The sequence below is a fragment of the Suncus etruscus genome, chromosome 5 (genome assembly GCF_024139225.1).
Source record: "Suncus etruscus isolate mSunEtr1 chromosome 5, mSunEtr1.pri.cur, whole genome shotgun sequence".
NCBI lineage: Eukaryota > Metazoa > Chordata > Mammalia > Eulipotyphla > Soricidae > Suncus > Suncus etruscus.
The window spans coordinates 122673002-122698634 of NC_064852.1; the positions used below are offsets into that span (position 1 = coordinate 122673002).

The 25633-nt window shown below is 38.2% G+C and overlaps 1 protein-coding gene across 1 annotated transcript in view; it reads left to right on the forward strand.

Annotated features, from left to right (window-relative positions):
- ANKRD44 (ankyrin repeat domain 44) overlaps nt 1-25633 on the forward strand; it is a 342805-nt gene that overhangs the window by 290145 nt on the left and 27027 nt on the right. The window contains exons 17-18 of the mRNA XM_049773177.1: nt 17585-17656; nt 24732-24933. Of these exons, the coding sequence (XP_049629134.1) occupies nt 17585-17656; nt 24732-24933 (274 nt within the window). The remainder of the gene's footprint in view (nt 1-17584; nt 17657-24731; nt 24934-25633) is intronic.

Here is a 25633-nt window from a genome sequence, read left to right on the forward strand (position 1 = left end):
GCAGGAGCCAACTTTAGGATGTGATGGATGTACTTATAATATAGACTGCAGTGATGGGTTTACAAGTATAAATTAAGCCTAAACTCTCTTGGTTGTATCCATTAAAGAAGTACAACTTTTTACATGTCAGTTGTATTTCAAAGTGATTTTGAAATTGGGTGGGGTGGGAAAGAATGGGGAAATATTTTTTCTGCCTTAATATGTTGTCTTTTGTTTTGCTTTAGTGGTGCTCAATATGTGGTGACCAGGCCCTTATACATGCAAGGTATCTAACTGTTGAGATACATCATGTTCTCTGGGTTTATAAATGTTAGATCATTTTCTCCAACAAGCTACCTGTTGATTAAAATAATAAAGAAGGGCCTTAGGATGGAGCCGGATGGAGGTCACCCATGGAGGTGCCTTTCTCTGCTGTCCCAGGCCACATGGCTGCACCTCCTTCTCTAGCCGGTGGGTCAGCAACTTCAGGTAGAGGCAAGGAAATCATTCAAACAGGTTCCAGAAAATATCAGCTTTATTTGCCCTGGCCAACATGTGTGACCTAATATCATGACCATTTATGCTGGTTTTCTATTCAGCCTTGCATTGTACTTTTCTCTCAGCCATCTCTGCTCCTGCTACCTCTCCATGCTGGCAAAATCCCCTTGTCCTTCTGGTCAAAGCCTTATATAATCTTCCCAAGACCCCCTCCCAGGAATGGGAGGATCTTGCAGGTAGTTACACGTAAATCCGGGGTGGAGTTACAGTTACCTATTTAGTACCTGTTGATTTTCCCTCTCTTACTTTTCCCTAAATTTTGTTATACATGTATTATTATGGTTTATTAATAGAGAACTTTGCTTTCGCCTTCCTTCTTTCTGATTTTTCTAGGTAGAAATTTTTGTAGATAGAAACCTCCTTGCAAATCTAAGAGGACTTGAAGTAAGTATAACTGCAATCCTATTAGAGATATTAAAGGATTCCCCAAGGCATCATTGGCTAGTATAAGCAACGAAAGCAAACTCTCTGCATGGCTGGAAGTTGTGGAATTTGCTGGTGGCTGTGGCCTGTTTCTGTTCTCTCAGAGATTTTCCTCAGGCATCTTTTCACTCTTAAATCCACTCTCTACTATATAAGCATTTCTTCCCTCTTTGACTCTCCACTCACACAAAAGAATAAAATCAAATTCAGTTATAGGAAATTATGGCACCAAAGAGATTTTCTTTATTAAACTGAATTATGCTTTCTTTTTCTGTTTAATCCTGATATAGTAATTTTATATTCTCATTATGCTTAATCCTATTATAGTAATTTTATTTTGCTTGGAAAAAATTAAAATTTGTTTCTGGTCATTAGCTAACCATTTAAACTCAAAACTGCCTTGGAACTCTGAGAATTACAAGGAAATACTTGGATTTTTTTCATATTTGCAGAGATTCTATGAAACTTCTTTTGTTAGTAAAAACATTGTCTTCTCCATAATTATTCTTGGTTTCTTCCCGTCCTTACATTTCCAATAACCATAAAGCATTGTCCCCCAAATAATTGCTTACTTCTTAGGAATTAATCTTTTTCGGGGGGGGTCACACACGGCAGTGCTCAGGGGTTACTCCTGGCTCTGTGCTCAAATATCGTTCCTCGCAGGCTCCAGGGACCAGATGGGATGCTGGGATTCGAACCACCATCCTTCTGCATGCAAGGCAAATGCCCTGCCTCCATGCTATCCGGCCCCAGGAATTAATCTTTTTATACTTTCTTGTTCAGAATGCCAATGCAAGATGAAAAAAATTATATTATTCAAAAGACATATTATGTCATTTTATTGACAGATTCAGACATTCACAATTATAAATTGTCTTTTAGATTTGATTTTGTATAATTTTTATCAACGTGTTATAGTTTTAAATGAACTTAATTTGCTGAAATGTGGTTTATATTATATTATCAGTAAATTAATATTATTGTCTTATGCCACTCCCACCACTGAGGTGTGTTTTGGAATTGTTTTACCAATATCTTACCCTCCATAGAACTGGCCCATTAATTATAAAAATTTTAATTGAGTATTCACATTATGAAAGAAGAAATGAATGTCACCACATAATGAGGTATAGCACTGCCTCTCATTGTAAAAGAAACTGATTTAGAAAGACACACATGTCCTGGAGCATTGTTCAGCCACAAGACCAGGTTCTATGATTTCTTTATCTCGATGGGGTTGATTGCTTGTTCTATTTTTGTTCACTGTGGTTGCCATGCCCAGCAGTGGTTAAAGAGCATCAGGGCTACCCCTGTTGGTGCTGGAGTACAGAGAAGCCAAGGCCAAGACCCATGCTCTTTTACTTGGGCCAAATCCTCAAACCATGGTGAATGTCTTTAAATATAGCCATAAATATATTATTCATAAATGGAAAATACAAGATACAGCAATGTTTTTAATGGGAAATCCAAGATACAAGCAATGTTTTTAGTGGTTCTGTGGAGTTAAGAAGGCAAATCTGGGGGCAGGAGAGATAACACAGCGGTGGGGCATTTGCTTTACATGCAGCGAACCCTGGAGGGACCCAGTTCAATACCCAGCATCCCAAATGATCCCCCAGCCTGCTGGGGGCAATTTCTGAGTTCAGTGAGAGCCAGGAATGACCCCTGAGCGCTGTTGGGTGTGGCCCAAAAACCAATCAATCAATAAATAGTTTTTTATTTAAAAAAAGGAAGTCAATTCTGTACCCAACTTGTGATTCATTCCAGTAATGCTCACTCATTCACTTCTGAGGTTCAAATGAAATTCAGTAAATTTGCATTGCATGCCTTCCACATGGTAAAAGAAATAATCACTTTTTAATCATCATGAAGAATTACACTTAATTAAAAGTAGTATTGTATAGAATGATAGTATTTAAACCTAATAGCTGTAATGAAAATTAATACCCCTTCCATTTTGACTGTGTTTGAGGCAGAGCATAGTAAAAGCTGAAGGAACAGTTGAAATCATTTGGCTCATCTCATCTTTAAATATAAATATATTTTATGATAGTAATCTATATTACTATAGAAAAGTTATTGTATATAGGAAAGTACAGGTAGAAAATAAAAACATCCTAAGTCTCATCCTCCCAAATCAATCATTATTAACCTTTCATTGTATTTTCTTTAAGTCTCCTTGTCACGTATTTTGTTTTTTCATTATGAGAAAATATTAAATGTACAATTATTTATGTCAGTTTTACTATGAATCTTTTATAATATCATGGTGCTTTCCCACTGCTTCTAAAAACTCCAGGTAAACAGTTTTAAACTTAAATTGTGTTTAATTACTGTTTCAACTGTAACTTAACAATTCTTCCTTATTTATTTTATTCTTACACTATTTCACTTTTGAATGGTTCTAAGCTTGGAACATTCTCAGGATGGAGTCTTTGAAGTAGGTTTGCAGGCCAAAGCATGTGAACATTTTTTTCAGCTCTTGCAAAATAGTTTTGAACATCATGCATTTTACATACTGCATTTAGCTTTATCTTCACAGCAGGTTTCATTAGCCTTCCTTACACATACTACAGCTCTTCTGCTTTTAATTGGCAAGGAAATCACCAGGAACTGAGTACACACTGGAGGGAGGAGATAAGCAGAGTAATCAAAATCAGCTCCCAAGAAGAAATAGAAACGGAATCTTGCTATGCTGTTTGTCCCACTCGCCTTAATATTTGTGTTATCTCTTTTTAAAGTTGCATAGACCTTAGTGCTTACCTAAGTGTAGTAAGTTAATGGTTCCTTACCTGTGGAATTAGAGGGGGGAAGGTAGAAATTAGATTAGATTCCTGCATTTCTAAAAACCCTCGAGTTTCCTGCAATTGTTGTCAGAACAATTTCAAGCAACATGGCTTTTTCTAATAGCTGTGAAGGTGTGTGAACAGAATCGTGATAAAGAGATGATTGCTGTTTCTGATGGGCTATCATGGAGGAAATGAATATTTCAGGCTAGACTCCAAGGCATTGGATGTGCTGAGATTCATTGTGACCTGAAATAGCCCACTGATTCTAAGGTTGAAAGAATCCCTGAGTGCTTACCCAGCTAGGTACATAAGTCTCTAGAGTTCTCTGAAAGGAGAGTTTTGACACCAGATCGTAGCCTTGAAATGTCTGCAGCTCTGACTTTTCATGGGAGACTGAGGAAGACCCAGGACTCTGCCTGACCAACGTTGGCTTATAATTAACTGAGGAGGAACAATAAAGTAGCCAGAAAACCGTCTCGTACTCAAGCATAGGCAAGGAGAGGGAATGTGACATAGATGCCAATTTTCCAGGGGGCTTGGAGGGTTTCCAGGACTCCACAATCTTGAAGACTCATAATGTGCACACAGTATTCACTGCTAAAAGCTAAATAAATACAATTGAAACTTTTCCTTGGAGCAACTCATTTCTGTGGTCACTGAGAATAGTTTCTGATTGTTTTCTAACCCTCCTTTCCCTTCTAATTTGTGGAAATTAGTTGTATAGTCAGAGTCTAACCAGAACCATAAAATATTGGATTCCTTCACAAACCCTCTGGCTACACGTTTCTGTTTTTATAGTTTGAATTACACTTGCTTTCTCCTTTCTTAAATAAAATGTTGAAAAACTTAACTGATCAGGGTGATGTCTCTTAGGAGTCCTGAGTTTTTTCCTGCCATGTTTTAAATAATTTGTCATAATCTATAACATTTATTAAGCTTGGGTTTCAAGCTTAATAGTCATAGTTATGTATTCCATCACAAATTTGGATTAAGATTACTGTTTATTAACTTAGTGGCCAGTTTTTCATTGACGTCATATTTATTCTTGATGTTGTTATCATAGATTCATTTTGCAAAGATTGTTTAAACTCAGCCTTCTGTTACCTTTGCTGCTTTTAAACTAATGGTATTGGGCTACGCTGTGTTCGAGATACCTGATCTTGTGGAAATGCCTTCTAATTTCAGACAAAGTCTTTGAAATGTAATCAGCCAAAAATCATACTATTAGATATACTAGCTAGCCCTCAGTCAGAAATGTTATGTTCACAAATAAAGCAGTTAAAAAGTCTCCTAAGCCCTCATTCAGTCTGTCTGCTCCCTCTTCTGGCATCTTTATCTTTACTTGTCAGTGGGGATTAGAGTTTGCTTTAATCCCAAGCCTTCAGGTTTGCTCACCGGAAGAGAGTCTTGGCAAATGTGAGGTGGTAGGAGAAGGCTGAGGAACAAATGGAAGCAGCAGTACTAGACTTTATAAGCTTCTTACACAATTGATCATTTGAGAAAAGAACCAGTTCTAGGATTTTGGTATTGATGAGGAATAAATTAAGGTATTACAGATTTCTTAAAGCAGCCTCTTACTTTGTTTTAACTAACAGTATGCAGGGACTATTCAAGCTTAGTGCTTCAGAATCATTCCCAGCAATGCCTAGGTGCCATGCAGTGTTTGTGATGGAAAGTTGGAAGCCTACATGCAAAGTATGTGCGCAGCCCATGACTCTATCTTCCAAGTTCAAAAGCAGCCATTCTAATATATTATTTAGGTAGAGAACCAAGTTGTTGGTGTGAGTTCAATATTTTTTATGACACTAATAGAAGTCCTTGGCGACACGTTGGATGCATAGGTTGGATTTATGAGCATCATTCAGCATCAGCAAAAATAGCCTAGCATGCATGGGTTGTATAATGGCGTATGTAAGTATTGATAAGCATGAGGATATATAATTGGAGGTATCCTTGAAAAAGAAAAAGTTATAATTGGTTCATTTTACACTCTGCATATAAAATTGTATGTTTTGATTTATACCTTCCAGCTTTATGTGCAGAACTCATTGCTTTTTTATGGTGTTACTCTGTTGGCATGTTTCTTAGCTATAACTATATTTCAAAAGAGCCATTCCATTTCTGATTTTGACAAGGTAGGTTGGGGCTGATCTCTGTAGAGCAATGTTATTTTCCAGGAATATTGCTGACCACAGGCTACGTTAGGGGATTGTATAATGAACCATGGTATGAGCTCTCAGACTTTCTGGCCTCCATAATTCTTTCCTGTGTTGTTTTTGGTTAGTTGAATATCTGAGTAGGCTGGTACCTGTCTCAAACCTTGGACTTGATAGGTTTGGGACCAAACTTTAAATTAGAAAGAGAAGGTAAATTGTGACAGTTTTGAAGGACTTGCAATTGCTTTCCTCCCTACTTTTTCACATTGTCCTATTAAGTAATAAAAAATGAATATTTACTAGAGAACTAGAGTTTAATTAGCATGTCCTGTGATTGCTTACCTCTGAAAAGAAAAATCTCAAAAATTAAATAAAAAATGTTAGATACACTCCTTTTTTTTTTTCCTAGTCTCACCTCTACTGCTATATGTCAAAGAGCAAAGTTTCAACTTGTGAGATGACTGGGTCATTATTTTGCCAAGCAGTTCTTCAAGTTTTGGAGTTAAATTTGAGTTCAGTTTCTAGATCTGCCCTTTACAAGCTTTATGTAAAAACTGTGGTTATAAGGTTATTCATAATACATGTTGTTGTTTTCTTTCACAATTGATATGTTGCTCCTGATTAAGTTTTAGTCATACAATGTCTCTTTACCAGTGCACATTTCTGCCACCATTGTCCCCAGTTTCCTCCCACCCACCCCTCTGCTGCCTATGGGCAAATATTTTTCTTTTCTTTCTCTCTGTCTCTGTCTCTGTCTCTGTCTCTCTCTCTCACTCTTCCTTTTATTCTCTTTTAGACACTTTGGTTTGAAATATTGTTGCTAAAGGAGTATCATGCCTATCACTTTACCTCCTTTGATTACCTAGTTCTTGTCCAGAATGATCATTTCCAAGTATTACTGTCATAGTGGTCCTCCTCTGCCCTAACTGGACCCTCCCACTCTTCGTACCAAGCTTCAACTGATCCTTCTGGCCCTCCTCTCTATTGTCTCTGGATACTATTACCATACTATCTTATTTTTTTATATACCACATATGATCGCTGAGATGATTTTTAAGTGATCTCTGTCAGAGCCTTAGAAAAATGCTTGGTTCATATAGAATGCTTAATGACATTTGGATGTAATCAGTGAAAAATCTTTATCCTTCTCATTTATCACCATTCTCACCATAATATCATGATATTCTTCACCACTGCTATCATCATCTCGCTTTCCTGATTGTCCTCATATCCACTCCATTCCTTGGTCCCCCTTTGCGGTGAAAGAGGTTTACCTCTTCTGAACTGAATTTTGGAATTCCTGAGTTTTATGTCATATGTACCATCATTTTCATAGTTGACCAAATATTTTCTGAATGTGTGTGGTGACACATCGGGCACCAGGCTTTACGTGGAGCAACAAGCAGATAGAATCACTGACTTCAGATAATTTAGTGGTGAATGGGGAACCCATAGAAATCAGTGAGAAGGGGCCAAAGAGATAGCACAGTGGTAGGGCATTTGCCTTGCATGCAGGTTCAAATCCCGGCATTCCATATGGTCCCCCTAGCCTGCTGGGGGTGATGAGCATAGAGCCAGGAGTAGCCCCTGAGTGCTGCAGGGTGTGACCCAAAAAAACCAAAAAAATCAAAAAAAAGAAAAAGAAAAGAAAAGAAAGAAATCAGTGAGAAAAATAAATACAGAGGCAAGAACTCACTGGAAAGTACCAGATGTCAGGGGACATGCCAAGATGCTAAGGAAACATTTAAGTCCTGACATAAGCCAAGGTATAAGAGATATTACAATGGGTCTATCCACTTTAGCATGGTAGGAGCAGAGTACAGGCAATTTATAGACAGAGAAAGAGAATACATAGGAAGACAATAGTAGTCAATACTTCAAGTTGACTATGATTAAAGTGTATTGTACTGGTGAGGAAATAATAAACAATGGGTATGGGAAAGTAAGCAGAACATAGGTTAGAACCATGTACATGTTAGGCATGTGTTCTGCCACTTAAGCTATCATCCCAGGCTCAAAACAGGGCATTTTAAGGGTAAAAAAAGTGGAACAACAATACATTGGGTAGGGTGCTTGCCTTGCATATATGCAACCCTGGTTTGATACCCAACACCCAATACAGCCCACTAAGTACTCTTAGGAGTAATATCCCTGAGCGAAGAGCCAATAATAAGCTTTGAGCACCATCAGGCATGACCTGAACATTTTTTTAAAAAATGAAAAGAATAGGGGCCAGAGCGATAGCACAGCAGTAGGGCGTTTCCTTGCACGTGGCTGACCCAGGACAGACCAGGATTCTATCCCCGGCATCCCATATGGTCTCCCAAGCCTGGAGTGATTTATGAGCACCTAGCCAGAAGTAACCCCTGAGCTTCACTGGTGTGACCCAAAAACCAAAAACCAAAAAAAAAAAAAAAAGGAAGAAAGAAAAGAATATATAGATCATTTTGACTACACTGAGGCAAATGAACAGCAATGGTATTGGTTGTAGAGATAATAGTCCTGAAAGCAGGGACACCAGTAAGATTTCTAAGCTGAACTATTGTTAAGTTGGTGACAAGTAATGGTAGCCTGAATTTCAGCAAAGGCAATGGAAATGAAAAGAAGTGGGTGCATTCAAGAGTTTGACTTATATCAGTAATTCAATAATTATATATTGATAATTGTGTGATGTACTGAGACTTTCAACTCTAATAAGGCCCTTGCTTAGATGAAACATGACATTTCTAGTCTAAATAACAAACGGAACAATGCACTAATCTAACTGTGGAAGAAGGAGAAAAGGAGAAAAGTCAAGAATGACATCCAGTTTTCAACTGTAATAACAAGATGAATGGTGATGGCTTCTTTGAAGTAAAAAATAAAAAGAAGTAGCAAGATTGGGAGAATGAAAGATGTGCTGAGCTTATGTTTGAGGTTCTGCTGGGATCATAAGTGAAGATATTTCAGTGAGGAGATAGATGTGATGTTTGAAACTTAGAGGAGAGATCTGGGTTAGAGAAATGGATATAATAGATATTAGTGTCATCTAAGATTGCTGATATATGAAACGCCCATTCTGAATGAGACTTCTCAGGGACTTCTAAAACATCCCATGCTAGGAGAATGATCAAGTACATGTGTAGAAATTCCTTTTCCGGAGTGAGTGAGAAATGGCTGCAGGTGGGGGTTTCCAGGCAGAGTGCTGACTGCTCTACCTGCAGAATCTCCACCGGGCTGTGCTTCTTCTGAGGAACTGAGCACCGGAAAAGAGCCCTGTCCTACCCTTCTCTGTCTTTCCTGAACTCTGGAAGCTCTCCTCAGAGCCCTGGGAAGCTAACTCCAAAGAAACTACATTCGGGAAGAGATAACAATGCTATCTGGGCAAAAGCCGGCTCCCTGTGTGTGACACCAGGCGGGGAAAATCTGCGAAAGTACACCGGCCCAGTGGGACTCAACTGTGAAAGACTGTGAGTGTGACCTGTCTATGTCTGTCTACTGTCCTCTTGCGTGAAACTCTTGCGAGTGGGGCAAAAAGAGCCTCCAGAAACCTCGCTCGCCCAGACGCCATTTTCAGGGAGGGACTTCAGAGCATAAAAACCGGCTAACCTTTGCAAAAGCTGGCTCCCTGTGTGTGGCACCAGGCGGGGAAAATCCGCAAAAGTATACCGGCCCAGTGGGGCTCAGCTGTGAAAGACTGTGAGTGTGACCTGTCTATGTCTGTCTACTGTCCTCTTGCGTGAAACTCTTGCGAGTGGGGCAAAAAGAGGCTCAGAGGAGCACGGCCGCTCTGCTTCGCTACGCGGCTGTGCACTCTTTCTAAGGAAAGAACTCCATTGCAACAAGAAGGAAAAATCACACTAAGAACGGCGCTATATCACAGAAGCAAACATTTCTCTCTGGACTGTCTTCTCTGTTGCATGCTCGGGCCTAAGATTTGACCCAGTGTGAGGCTTCATCCACGGAGGACTCCCCTCCCTTAGAGGCAAGTCAGCCCATCCAGAAAGGGAGGAGCCAGAGGAGTGTGCTGCCTACATCATATAGACAATGAATACCACTACAACACGTAGAAAAACCCACAATACAAGTGTGACAATGGGGAAACAACGCAGGCCAGCATCAGACATAGAGAATGAAGATGACAATTCTGAGGACCAGATAATGACTGAACAACTAATCAACCTCTCAGATAAGGACTTTAGACTAGCAATATGGAAGGTGCTCAACAGACTCCAAGAAACCATGGATCGAGTTGAACAGAACACTAATAAGAACCAAGAAAATATGAAGGCAGAAATGACAAAACTCCAAACTGAAATAACATGTCAACTAACAGGACTGAAAAAGTCAGTAAACGAAGTGAATGACAAAATGGATAAGCTCTGGGACAGGGTATCAGAAGCTGAGAATAGACTTGGTGCTGTGGAAGATGAGATACATAACAATTCCATACAGCAGGAGAGATTGGACAAAAAACTTAAAGCAAATGAGCAGACAATGGAAAAATTAGTCAAAGAATGGGAACAGACGAAAATAGAAGTCTATGATAAGATCAACAGAAACAACTTAAGAATCATTGGAGTCCCAGAGACCCAGGAAGAAAATTTCCAGGAAGAATCAATGGTCAAGAACATCATTAAAGAGAAACTTCCAGAGCTAAAGAATATATGTGATCAAATCCTGTATGCCCGAAGAGTACCAACCAAAAGAGACCCCAGAAAAACCACCCCAAGACACATCCTAGTCACAATGACAAATCCCACAGATAGAGACAGAATTCTGAAAACAGCAAGATCAAAAGGGGAAATCATGTTCAAGCAAGCTTCCCTGAGATTTACAGCAGACCTGTCACCAGAAACGCTCAATGCCAGAAAGCAGTGGTGGGATATTGTGACAAGACTGAATGAAATGAATGCTTCACCCAGAATACTATACCCAGCAAAACTCACTTTCCGGTTTGATGGAAGAATACATGGTTTCACAGACAAAAAACAGCTCAGAAACTTCACAGACACAAAACCAGTCTTAAGAGAAAAACTGAAAGACCTAATCTAAGACAAGACTACCCAAAAGACACACCAAATTTTGAAATAAAGATGGCGTTAAATCCCAGGACAATTCTTTCTCTCAACGTCAATGGACTAAATGCACCAGTTAAGAGACACAGAGTGGCTAAATGGATCAAAAAACTCAATCCAACCTTCTGCTGCCTACAAGAAACGCACCTGAATAGTCAGAACAAACATAGACTCAAAATAAAAGGCTGGAGAAAAATTATCCAAGCAAACAACACCCATAAAAAAGCTGGAGTGGCCATACTAATATCAGATAATGCAAACTTTATACTCAGGAAGGTTGTAAGGGACAAAGATGGACATTTTATATTAATCAAGGGGTACGTAGAGCAGGAAGAATTCACTCTCCTAAACATATATGCACCGAATGAGGGGCCAGCAAAATATTTAATACAACTGTTGACAAATCTGAAAAATAATATCAACAACAACACAATAATTGTGGGGGACCTTAACACGGCTTTGTCAACACTGGACAGGTCAACCAGACTGAAACCCAACAAGAATATACTAGACCTGAGGAGAGAAATGGAAGGAAGAGGCCTAGTGGATATATATAGGACACTCCATCCCCAGAAACCTGGATACACATTCTTCTCCAATGTACATGGGACATTCTCCAGGATAGACTACATGCTGGCACATAAAACATACCTCCATAAGATCAAGAGGATAGAAATTTTGCAGACTACCTTCGCTGACCACAAGGCTCTGAAATTATTTGTGAACTCCAAAGGGACTCAGAAGAAACACTTTAACACCTGGAAGTTAAACAGCCTCATGCTCAATAACCAGTGGGTCCGAGATGAAATCAAGGAGGAAATCAAAAGGTTCCTGGAAACAAATGACAATAAAGACACAAACTCTCAGAACTTATGGGACACAGCAAAAGCAGTACTGAGAGGAAAATTTATAGCTTTGCAAGCACACATCAGGAAGGAAGAAGGAGCTTACCTGAGTAGCTTAATGACACAGCTAATAGAACTAGAAAATGCTCAACAAAAGGACCCAAGAATAGGAAGACAGAAGGAAATAACAAAGCTGAGAGCAGAAATCAACGAAGTGGAAACTCAAAAAACAATCCGAAAGATCAACGAAAGCAAAAGTTGGTTCTTTGAAAAAATAAACAAGATTGATAGACCACTGGCAAACCTAACAAAGAAAGAGAGAGCGAGAAACTTGATAACTCGTATCAGGAATGAAAAAGGAGAGATCACTACTGATATGACAGAGATTCAAAGGGTAATCAGAAACTACTTTGAAAAACTCTACGCCACTAAAAATGAGAACCTGGAAGAAATGGATAAATTCTTGGACTCTTATAATCTTCCATGGTTGAAGGAAGAGGATGTAGCATATCTAAACACCCCCATCACCATTGATGAAATTAAAACAGTAATCAAATGTCTGCCGAAAAACAAAAGCCCAGGTCCAGATGGATTCACTAATGAATTCTATCAAACTTTCCAAGAGGAACTACTGCCAATCTTGGCAAGACTCTTTCATGAAATTGAACAAATAGCTTTTATGAAGCCAACATCACCTTGATACCTAAACCAGACAGAGACGCTACCAAAAAAGAAAATTACAGACCAATATCACTGATGAATGCAGATGCAAAGATCCTCAACAAAATCCTGGCAAATAGGATTCAATGCCTCGTTAAGAAGATCATCCACTACGATCAAGTAGGTTTCATCCCAGGAATGCAAGGCTGGTTTAACATCCATAAATCTATCAACATAATACACAACATCAATAACAAGAAAAATAAAAACCACATGATCATATCAATAGATGCAGAGAAAGCATTTGATAAGGTCCAACACCCATTCTTGATCAAAACTCTCAGCAAGATGGGAATGGAGGGAACCTTTCTCAATATAGTGAAGGCCATCTACCACAAGCCAGTGGCAAACATTATCCTCAATGGAGAAAAACTGAAAGCCTTCCCTCTAAATTCTGGCACAAGACAAGGCTGTCCTCTCTCACCACTCCTATTCAACATAGCACTGGAAGTACTTGCTATAGTGATTAGGCAAGAAAAGGATATCAAGGGAATCCAGATAGGAAAGGAAGAAGTCAAGCTCTCACTGTTTGCAGATGACATGATACTCTACTTAGAAAACCCTAAAGACTCTATCAAAAAGCTTCTAGAAACAATAGACTCATATAGCAAGGTGGCAGGCTACAAAATTAACACACAAAAATCAATGGCCTTTCTATATACCAATAGTAATAAGGATGAAATGGACATTAAGAAAACAACCCCATTCACAATAGTGCCACACAAACTCAAATATCTTGGAATCAACTTGACTAAATATGTGAAGGACCTATACAAAGAAAACTATAAAACTCTGCTCCAAGAAATAAGAGAGGACACACGGAAATGGAAATGCATACCCTGCTCATGGATTGGCAGGATTAACATCATCAAAATGTCAATACTCCCCAAGGCATTATACAGATTTAATGCCATCCCTCTAAAGATACCCATGACATTCTTCAAAGAAGTGGATCAGACACTTTTGAAATTCATTTGGAACAATAAACACCCTCGAATAGCTAAAGCAATCATTGGGAAAAAGAATATGGGAGGAATTACTTTTCCCAACTTTAAACTGTACTACAAAGCAACAGTTATCAAAACAGCATGGTATTGGAATAAGGATAGGTCCTCAGATCAGTGGAATAGGCTTGAATACTCAGAAAATGTTCCCCAGAGATACAACCATCTAATTTTTGATAAAGGAGCAGGAAATCCTAAATGGAGCAGGGAAAGCCTCTTCAACAAGTGGTGTTGGCACAATTGGATAGCCACTTGCAAAAAATTAAATTTAGACCCCCAGCTAACATCATGTACAAAGGTAAAATCCAAATGGATTAAAGACCTCGATATCAGCCCCAAAACCATAAGATATATAGAACAGCACATAGGCAAAACACTCCAGGACATTACAGGCATCTTCAAGGAGGAAACTGCACTCTCCAAGCAAGTGAAAGCAGAGATTAACAGATGGGAATATATTAAGCTGAGAAGCTTCTGCACCTCAAAGGAAATAGTGCCCAGGATACAAGAGCCACCCACTGAGTGGGAGAAACTATTCACCCAATACCCATCAGATAAGGGGCTAATCTCCAAAATACACAAGGCACTGACAGAACTCTACAAGAAAAAAACATCTAACCCCATCAAAAAATGGGGAGAAGAAATGAACAGACACTTTGACAAAGAAGAAATACACATGGCCAAAAGACACATGAAAAAATGTTCCACATCACTAATCATCAGGGAGATGCAAATCAAAACAACGATGAGATACCACCTCACACCCCAGAGAATGGCACACATCACAAAGAATGAGAATAAACAGTGTTGGCGGGGATGTGGAGAGAAAGGAACTCTTATCCACTGCTGGTGGGAATGCTGTCTAGTTCAACCTTTATGGAAAGCGATATGGAGATTCCTCCAAAAACTGGAAATCGAGCTCCCATACGATCCAGCTATACCACTCCTAGGAATATACCCTAGGAACACAAAAATACAATACAAAAACCCCTTCCTTACACCTATATTCATTGCAGCTCTATTTACCATAGCAAGACTCTGGAAACAACCAAGATGCCCTTCAACAGACGAATGGCTAAAGAAACTGTGGTACATATACACAATGGAATATTATGCAGCTGTCAGGAGAGATGAAGTCATGAAATTTTCCTATACATGGATGTACATGGAATCTATTATGCTGAGTGAAATAAGTCAGAGAGAGAGAGAAAAACGCAGAATGGTCTCACTCATCTATGGGTTTTAAGAAAAATGAAAGACACCCTTGTAATAATAATTTTCAGACACAAAAGAGAAAAGAGCTGGAAGTTCCAGCTCACCTCAGGAAGCTCACCACAAAGAGTGATGAGCTTAGTTAGAGAAATAACTACATTTTGAACTGTCCTAATATTGAGAATGTACGAGGGAAATGTAGAGCCTGTTTAGGGTACAGGCAGGGGTTGGGTGGGGAGGAGGGAGATTTGGGACTTGGGTGATGGGAATGTTGCACTGGTGATGGGTGGTGTTCCTTTTATGACTGAAACCCAAACACAATCATGTATGTAATCAAGGTGTTAAAAAAAAACTATGAAAAAAAAAAAAAAAAGAAATTCCTTTTCCTTGATAACTTTGGGTACTTGCCTTACTTGTGGCTAGAAAATGTATATTGTCGTCTTCTGTATATCATGCTTGCAAAAATAGTGGAAATGATTCTGTGTTCCTTTGATTAAAGTTCATTCTAGGACAGGATTTGGTGTGGTTACATTGTCAATTCCAGGAAGTCTTGCAGGTGATATTATTGAGAAACAAAGAAAAGGCTACTTAAAACAAAACAAAACAAAGAAAAACAAACAAACAAAAAAACCACTGTGTAAGGGAATTTGTTTTAAAGTTCTTTGCTTTGGAACTAAAATTTAATTTATTCTCATTATCTTAATAGATCCTTAATTATAGTTCCAAACTATATTCTCCCACCATTTAAAAAACAAAATAACATACTTCCAAAGTATTTCTTTTGTATTATCTATAAATGTTTCTCATTACCTACTTCATCCTACATGAGAACATGATATTTTTGAGCCACACCTTGCAGCGTTCAGGGGTTATTCTTTGCTCTGCACTCAGAAATAGCTTCTGGCAGGGTATCATATGGAATGCCGGGGATCAAACCCAGGTTGGTCTCCAGCAAGACAATTAATTATCCTACCCACTGTGCTATCATGCCTGCTCCAACAATACTTTTGTTTGTTTGTTTTGTTTTGGGGCCATACCCAGCTGTGCTCAGGGGTTACTCCTGGCTCTGTGCTCAGAAATTGCTCCTGGCAAGCACAGGGGACTATATGGGATGCCTGAATTCAAACCACCGCTGGTCCTGGGTCGGCTGCTTGCAAGGCAAACACACTACCGCTGTGCTATCTCTCCGGCCCCCCAACAATATATACATATTTTATATATGTATATATGTATAAAAATATATATATTACATATACATCCATACTATAGGCCTTTCAGATTCTTCCCTCAAAACTTCTTAATTTTCTTCATTCTTACTAAAATGCCTTAAAATGCCTTACCCAAAGATCATTTATAATATTATTTTAACTCATATAGTGTAAAATTAAAAAAAAACTAATTTTATGGATTTATTAATGCAATAAATTTTGTGGAATTTCAGGAGTTTAACTGTATCTATGTATGTAGATATCAGCACCTCCACAATTAAGGGGAGGAATCAAAGCAACAGTGGGTAGTGTGTTTGCCTTGCATGTGGCCCACCTAGGTTTGATACTCTGGTACCACATATGGTCCCCCAAGCCCATTAGGAGTGATCCCTGAATACAGTCAGTAATAACCTTGAGCACAAATTGGCATGGTTCAAAAACAAACAAACAAACAAATAAACCAAAAAGAGGGAAATATCTATCCCAAATATGAGATAAAAGAGAAACATAGTAAGAGAACACAAAAGAACAAAACAGCCTTCATTTCTGAAGATTTTGTCTTTAGAAGTGAGATTACAAGGGTAGATGGAGATGTTCTTTGGACACTGTGGAGGAAAGCAGGCTTTCTGGTGGTGGGCCTGGTGTTGGAATGATGTATCCAAGAAAAATATGAGTAGCAATATTGTCAATGTTAGTACCTAAATAAAATAGTTTAAAAGAAAATGGCTTTGTTTTTAATATAATGTTTATTGTTTAATACATGGTACATGACACTATGCTTGAGCACTTTGGGTATCATTCATCAAATACTTATTGAATGAATACATTTCCTTATATCTATGTTTTTATGTACTTGTCTCTTGGGAATTAGTTCCTAGTGTTAGAGATCACACAAAATTTTCTGAGATGTCTTAACATTATCTTCTTCTATCAAATGTATAGGAGAATATATTTCTTGAAACTTATCCAGTCTTATGCCCTAGTCACATTGTTCTTTCCATTCCTAAAATTTGTTGTGTTCCTTCTACTTGATGCAATTGCACTGACCACTCCTTTCTCACACACTTTCCTACCACTCCTCCACCAAATTTCCTTCTCATTTAAGACTCACTTGAAGTATCATCCTCTTGGAAATTCATTCCCTGACCATCAGCTGGAAACCAACCTACCAGTCAATTTATATCATCTTCTCTTATTTCCAGAACTTATCATTGCCATATATTTTTTGATTTTTATGTTTATTTGTCTATGCTTTTCCTCTCTAGAATGTAAGTCCCATAGCAAGAACTTTGTATCTTTTCAGCGATGTATTCATTGAATCAATGCTCAAAAATGGAATAAATATTGGTAATGCCATATGGCCATTTTGATAACTTTTCTGAGGCTGGACATCTTTTAGGTATAAAAACCTTTTGCCAAATCGAAACTGCTGACATGATGTAGAAGTAAATTATTCAGTTAGCATATTTGTATTTTTATATTCAACATCAGTTTTCTTACATTGCAAAGTTGCATATTTTCTTAAATTTCTAAAACCTCTTTTTTTTAACTTACATCAATATTAATATCCATAAAGTAGAATTCTTTTTGTAAATTGTACTTACATACTTTTTTTGCTTTCTTGTCTCTACAGCTTTTGGACAGAACCAACAGTGGTTTTGAAGAATCAGATTCCGGTGCTACCAAGAGTCCACTCCACTTAGCTGTAAGTGAGATGCCTTTAGCAAATTCACTTGTGACAAAATGTGATAAGTATTTATACAACTAACTGCTATTTAAATTAAAACGCAGTTGCTCAGTAATAACTAAGAATGAGAGCATACCATGGACACAGATGACAGAGAGAAGATTGCCTAGAGTTCCAAATCCACATCACCCACTAGTGACCTTATAGCCATATCATTTGACTTGTCTGGGTATGGATTTCTCCATTTGTAAAATGAGGACAAAGAAAATATGTGTATAAAATCTTTACTTCACTTTACCTAATGGACAAATGCTATAAATTTCAGATATATCCAACATAATTATTAATTATTATTATCATATGGTCATTTAATCAATGAATATGAAAATTAACTTGGTTAATTATTACAATTTAATATTATTATTTCATCTTACATATTCTGGCAATATACTAAGTACCATTCTAAGAGGTCTTGATGGCAAACAAAACTCAACCTTTGCCCTTGGAGAGTTTTTAATTTAGTAGATAAAATAAGGCAGGTAAATAGGTAGCAAGATCAATGACAGTTAAGTCTTCAAAAGGGGTCTATGGGCTAGAGAGATTGAGGTGGTGACAGAGGGGACACTATGTGACATTGCATAGAATCTCACATGTGAACAATGATCTTAAAAGCTACTCACATTGGGGCCGGAGAGATAGCATGGAGATAAGGTGTTTGCCTTTCATGCACAAGGATGGTGTTTCGAATCCCAGCATCCCATATGGTCCCCTATGCCTGCCAGGGGCCACTTCTGAGTGTAGAGCCAGGAGTGACCCCTGAGCGCTGCAGGGAGTGACCCCCCCAAAAAAAGCTACTTATGTTGATAGTGAACAGGAGAGTCTTCTGGAAGACCAAATGGAGGGCTTTTAAGAAATGTATGATGTAGGAACAGGGATCTAAGTAACTAATAGAACACATGCCTTGCACATGGATATACTAGGAAGGATAAAAGGAAAGAAGGAAGATAAAAGAGATCTGATATGATTTTTACTTTTAAAGAATCACTCTACCATCTATATTCACTTTAGTTTAAACCAATGCTTCTCAATTATTTTCTGTCATGCCCCCGTAAGAAGAAGAAAACATTTTTCATGCCCTCCTCCCGTGACCGTAAATAGTATCTTTATTTAAAAAAACTTTAACCTGCAAAACAAAAATATATAAAATAATTTGAGCTGATCTTTTAAACAGAGGCAATGTCTGGATTAATGGCTACAATGAGCATGTTTGCAATGCATAGCTTTTTGTAACAGGGTTTAAAGCAGGAAACAGCAACTCTCAGCTCCAGAGACATACAGAGACATAAACATGGGGCTTAGCTTGTTATGACAGTGTTTGCCGAGGTCAAACGCACCCCCCTGTGGGGCATGCCCCACTATTTGAGAAGCACTGGTTTAAACCAAGCGGAGGTAATGAGGTAAGCAAAGATGATGATAATTTGCCTGGGATTAAAAGTATTCTATATTTTAGACATCAGTTTTAGGAAAAAAAAAAAAAACATTCCTTTTGTCTTGTCCCCTCTAAATGGTAGTAATGCTTTCTCAAAAATATTAACTGACTCAAGAACCCCCAGAGTATGTCTATCCCTCTCTCTTCAGACCTCTGGAGCAATTAACTTGATTTAAAAAAAAAAAAAACTACAACATTATTTCTTAGTCAGAAGCATTCTATCAATGAAACCAGATGTCCAAATGTCCCCAAAACCTTGCGAACCAGAAGAAACCTGCCTTGCCCTGACTTATACTTCCTTAGCTGAATGATTCAAGTTTCTAAGGGTTTGGGCCAAGTGATTTTTAAGAACATTTCATTCACATAAAAAAATTATGAAAAAAGTCTGTACTAATGGAAAGCTGTCTAGCTGTTGAGATTTCCAGAAAGTTCATTATTTCATGATTTTGTTAAGACCCCCAAATTTTCCTCCTTGTTACCCTCAGTTCCTAGCTAAAAAATTAATGAACATTATCTTTAGTAAGAATACATGAATTACAGAATGACATTTTTAAAAGGAATTTTATAAAGAAAATTTCCAATGTTTAATCGCAACCTCCAATGGAGACTTGAACTGTGCTGATTATTGAAAGTTAAAATGTTATTTTCTTTTGGAATCAGAATATTTGTACTTTGGTCTGATTGCTTCAGAAATCATTGTGTAATTACCTGCTAAACATCTGGTTAGGGTATTAATAGAAACAGAAATAAGACCATTTTCTTGATTTGCTGCTAAGTTGAATAGCTTTCCTGATTACTTGAGTCTCTTTCAGATTTTAAAGATTTATTGTGTCCTTTCTTTTATTTTCTTTTTTCCATAATCCATGAACCATGCAAATGCCTAAAGACAGAACCATACCTCTAATCACAAAATAGAATTTCTTATGATATGGTAGTTTATTTCTAGGATTAAGCTCTAAAATGTGATGGCTCTTGCATAATAAAGAATACTTTTCTCATTCCCCTTAAATTACCCTGACAATGTAGTTTACCTAATTGTATGTCTTCAATTCCACATAGTAATGCTCTTGCATATGAAAATCTGAGAGCTACAAGCTCAACAAAAGGAAGAAACAAGATAATTCTACAGCTAAATCTGACCTTTCAACCATTCTGAGAATTTTCAAGTACTTAGTATTGAAGAACTTAATTCTGAAATCTTTTCATTACCAGCAGTGTCCACTCCATTTTATTTTTGATATTAAGCCTCTTTAACTTTAATACATGCTAATATGTTAGATTTTTGTTGTGAAGATCAAAGATGAAAGTGCAGGAATCCTTTGCAAGGGTGAACTATTAAGCTAATCCCAGATTTCCCTGTGAGGTGATGGCTGTGCTGAACAGTGCTGATTCCCCACCAACTTCCTCGCTGTCTGCTTTCCCCTTTCCCCAGTGTCTTCTCTTATTAAGTCTCAATATTGTTAACCATGTTTTGCAGCTATGAATGCAATTTACAAGTTGCCTTCTCTGTGTCCCTCGGCCAGATCATAGTGGCGGAAATGAAAATGTTTACTTACCCTCTTTGCTATAGTGGTCAAGTCACCTTGAAGAGCTGCTAGTATCTACTTGGATCATTTCCCTTGTCTGTGAAGTTTGGGATTATCAGTTGAACTGAATCAGTGACTAAAGGACAATTTAAAGTGGGCAGACATGTGAGGCAGAGTCAGTTTTCAAATAAGCACTGGCCTTTTTACAAGATGGTGTTGCTCTCGGGTTGACTTGGAATCTTTCTGATCTGGGACTAGCTGATGCTTCCATGTGACTTTATTATGCTTTCCTCATTTAATGCACATTTTTTTGTTTTGATTTTGGTTTTTGATTTTTTTGGGCCATACCCGGTAACGCTCAGGGGTTACTCCTGGCTATGCACTCAACTCGCTCCTGGGTTGGGGGGCCATATAGGACATCCTAGGTCAGCCGTGCAAGGTAAATGCCCTACTGATGCACCTCCGCTCCAGCCCCTTTAGTGCACATTTGAAATGACTCAAAATAAACAGCGGAATAAGCACATCTCTGAAGTCTTATTACTCCCTTTCTCTAGGACACCCTGAAAAGCCCATGGCCAGCTGGAGCGATAATACAGTGGGTAGGACACTTGCTTTGCATGTGGCCAACCTGGGCTCCATCTCTGGTATTCCATATGATCCCTTTTGCACCAGGAATAATTCCTGAGCAGAGTACAAAGCCAGGAGTAACCCCTGGGCACTGGGTGTGGCTCTTAAAAGCAACAAACACAAACAAACAGAAAAACCCATATCCAGTCTTTGTGTCTAACTGTCTGCCTTGAGTTTCAGCTACATATACCACATACAGTCATGCCTCTGTGGAAAACCAAGAAATTAGCTCTGGCCTCTATGTCTTTTTGAGAAAAATGGAAGAAACAGGACTCAAACCAGGGCTTGTTGTGACTGTTAAGTAAGGTGTAACATGTTCAGTTAGCTTGTCCACTTGCTTTAGAATTAAACTAGAATTCTAGGAAAGTTTCCAAACCTATGCAGTTAAGGTTTGCAGAGCAATGACGGAATAAAGGGATAGACATGGAATAAAATAGAATACACATGTATTCTCCTATCTCAGAACAGGGTATTTGTAAAAGAACCATTTTGGCTTCAGAAATATACTCTTTTTTATAGTTTATAAGTTACTTTGCTTCCTTTTTTAAAAAACAAAAATAAGGGGCCAGTGTGGTAGCGCTAGAGGTAAGGCATCTGCCTTGTAAGCCCTAACCGAGGATGGACTGAGGTTCAATACCCCCTAGTCCCATATGGTCCCCCAAGCCAGGAGCAATTTCTGAGTGCATAGCCAGGAGTAACCCCTGAGCATCAATGGGTGTGGCCCCCCTAAAAACAAAAACAAAAGTAGAATAGTTTTATTTAGAGAAATATAAGGGAATGAAAGGAGAATGAGAAATGGGCTTTTACAAAAGGAAAAATTCGGGGCACACACATGTCTGGTGGAGATGCAGTTGACTACCAAGTTACTCTATTTCCTCTCTAGAGAAGGGCCTTAGAGGTCCGACTTGATATTTGTTCTTTAGTTCTTTGTGCCATTCATTGCACATTAAGACAAAATTATTTTGTTGGAACATTGATTAAGTGGAATTACTGGGGGGAAATTACTGCGCCTTGTCTGAAAGCATAGATCTTAATAATGACAGATTCTGAGTTTCATGTATTTACTGAGCTAAATGATCTTGGATGAATGAACTAGCATTACTTGTTTGAGGGTTTTTTTTTTCAGTTTATAAAAATGATTGCCAAAAATGAATGACTCTAATAAGAGCTAGAGTGCTCAACATAGGGTCCTCAATAAATAATTGCTATTTTAAAAATATATAACCACTTAAAAATTGACCACCATTACTCATCAAGGATATAGTAAGTCATTACATTTATTTATTCATTCATCAAAATTGTTGTTGGGGCTCTGTTCCGTGCCATGATTCTAGGATAGTGATGCTTGGTGATATCAAGTGGTAATAAATCCTGTGAAGGCAAAGCAAGGCAGCACAAGCAGAGTGAGGGACCGTGAGAGATGCTTTGTGAAGCTTCTGGCAAATCAGCTAAATGCTGTTTAAGGCACAAATCCCAGGAAACTGGTGTGGCTCTCTGGGGAAAAACTTCCTTTTTAATATTTTTAATTTACATTTTTTTAAAACTTCAATCACAGCGATTTACAGTTATTTCTAGCTTAAGTTTCAGGTATACAGTGTTCCCTCACCAATCCCATTCCCAGTGTCAATGTCCTTCCACTAGCGACCCCAGATTCCCTTCTCCCCAGTGCCTGCCTCCTCCACAAGTGCATTTTAAGTTTGGTTGTTGTCCTTTGGGTATTTTTCAAAAGTACCCTTTTGCAGGGGCCAAAGAGATAGCATGGAGGTGAGGTAAGTCATTTGCCTTGCATGCAGAAGGACAGTGGTTCAAATCCCGACATCCCATATTGTCCCCCGAGCCTGCCAGGAGCGATTTCTGAGCGTAGAGCCAGGAGTAACCCCTGAGCGCTGTGACCCAAAAACCAAAAAAGTACACTTTTGGAGTTTGCTAAGCCTTTGCTTTTGTTATTACTTTTCGTTCATCCCTGAGAATAAATGACAAGGCACCACCACACTCGGTCATCATCTGCCCTCTCAGCTGTTCAGTGGTTTGTTCAGCCCTCACAGTTTGTTCAGTGGTAAGCTCCGAGCTGCTGTTTTGGGGGATCACCCATTGGTACTTAAGGGCTGTATGGCATCAGGAAGAGAACCCAGAGCCTCACATTTGCCAAGAGTGTCCTCTAGCCTTTGTGCTGTCTCTTTTTCAAATAAACTTCACTTGAATAATAGTCATAGTGAAATACAGAAAAAGACTAGAGATTCAGAAAACAGTGGGGGGAAGGGAGTGTCTCTTCTCTCCTGATCTTTCTTTTCCCTTTTTCTCCAGTATTCTTTCTCCTTTTATCTTTTATTTTAATATCCTTTGCTTTATGTATATCTTTGCCTTTTAATATTTTTTTATTTTAAAGGCATAATAAAAATTCTCCCTCAGGTTTGCAACTTTGCTTTTTTGTAGTCTGAAGCCTTATTACCTAAGCCAAACAGGAGATTTAATATTAGTCTGAAGCTGGCAACAGTATGAAGTATATTTACACAATTGTTTCTGTGATTTTATTATAATTCATTAAAGAAATAAGGGAGAAAGGAACAAGCATCAACTGTGTACCAGATATTATGCAAAGCCTATGCAATTTATCCTTTTTCATCTTCCTTGCCAGCCAGCTTTTATTGCTCTCATTTTATAGATTTTTAAATAAACTTTATGTGAATTTAAGGAGCTTACCCAGAGTCACATGGTTAGAAATTAAAATGTTGGACTATAAAGAAGATATGTATATCTCTGCCAAATTGCAAAGCTTATGACATTATTAGTAATTGTTCTTCCCAGTTTTAACTAAAAAGTATCCTGAAAAAAATCTCTGATATATGAATATCATGAGTATTATAGGAATATCATCATGTTCAGAACTAAACTAACAGAAGATAATGTTAATTCACCCAACTCTGCATTAGACTATTAGTTCAGTGCATTAAAACATAAGAATATGTTGATACATTTAATGTTTTTGGAGCAAATTATTTGACAAAAGAAAAATAGGTAAAGAAATTTATGCTTAACAGTGAGATTATAATTTTTAACCATATAATATTATAATTTTATAACATAATTTTTTAGGTAGCTCTCTTATTTGCCTATTTTTAAATAATGACCCCAAATGTGGTCTGTGGCATGACTTCTGTTTGTGACCTGGAGATTTAGCCTATTCATCTAAGCCAGTGGTTGGCAAGCTGCGGCTCACGAGCCACATGCAGCTCTTTCCACTTTTTAATATGGCTCTTCTGTGTGTGGGGCGGCTGCTCCAGGAGTCAGGACTCTGCTCCTAGCCTCTGTTGGTGCATGCACTGTGTGACTCTCAAAATAAATTTCACTCGTGGTTTTGGCGAGATTTGGCTTAGTTGAAAATAAAAAAAAGGTTGCCCACCACTGACTAAGCAATTGAGAGAGCATTTGGGTTATTGGTTCTTCTTTGCAGGCCTACAATGGGCACCACCAAGCCTTGGAAGTCCTTCTGCAGTCACTGGTGGACTTGGACATCAGGGATGAGAAAGGCCGCACTGCCCTTGATCTGGCTGCCTTTAAAGGACACACAGAGTGTGTAGAAGCTCTTGTCAATCAGGGCGCATCTATCTTCGTCAAAGACAACATAACCAAAAGAACCCCACTTCATGCCTCAGGTAGGTCTTCTAAAGAGTATGGGTACCCCATCTTATGGCCCACTAGGAATTTGGGTAAAAGATGACAGCCTCTTTTTTCACCCAGTTTTTCAAATAAAAATTTTCTTTTTATATTGGATGTAACTGCACCCTTCCTAAAAGATTATTGGTCTACTTGTAGACATGAGTGTTTTTTTCTTGCCAGATAGGCCTTGAAGTTCTCTTTCCTTTCTTCATTATATTTTTTAGACTTGATTTAAGATCACAGGAAGATCTAGAGGAAAGAACCAAGATTTCCCAGAGGCTCCCTGCCTTTTCTACATGCACAGCTTTTCCTTTTATCAGCATTTCTTACCAGAATTTATCATAGTGGATGAATCTACATGGCCACATCACAACCGTCCAAAGTTCATAGTTGATGTTAGTCCTCACTCTTGATGTACATTCTGTGACTTTGGACAAAATGTCAGAATGATACGTTTTCATCATGATTGTATAGAATATAGTAAAATACTAAAACCCTGTCCTAAAAAGTCTTCTGGGCTCCATTTGGCCTTCTCAGCTTAGAGCAGTCAGAATCCTTGGTTAATGATGATTATAAAACTTGCTGCCAAAGAGGACAAATTTGAATTTGATTTTCAATTCAATTGCATGGAACAAAATCACACATAACATTTTAAAACATTCAAGAAATGAGATCTCAGTGATATTTTTTAGTTGT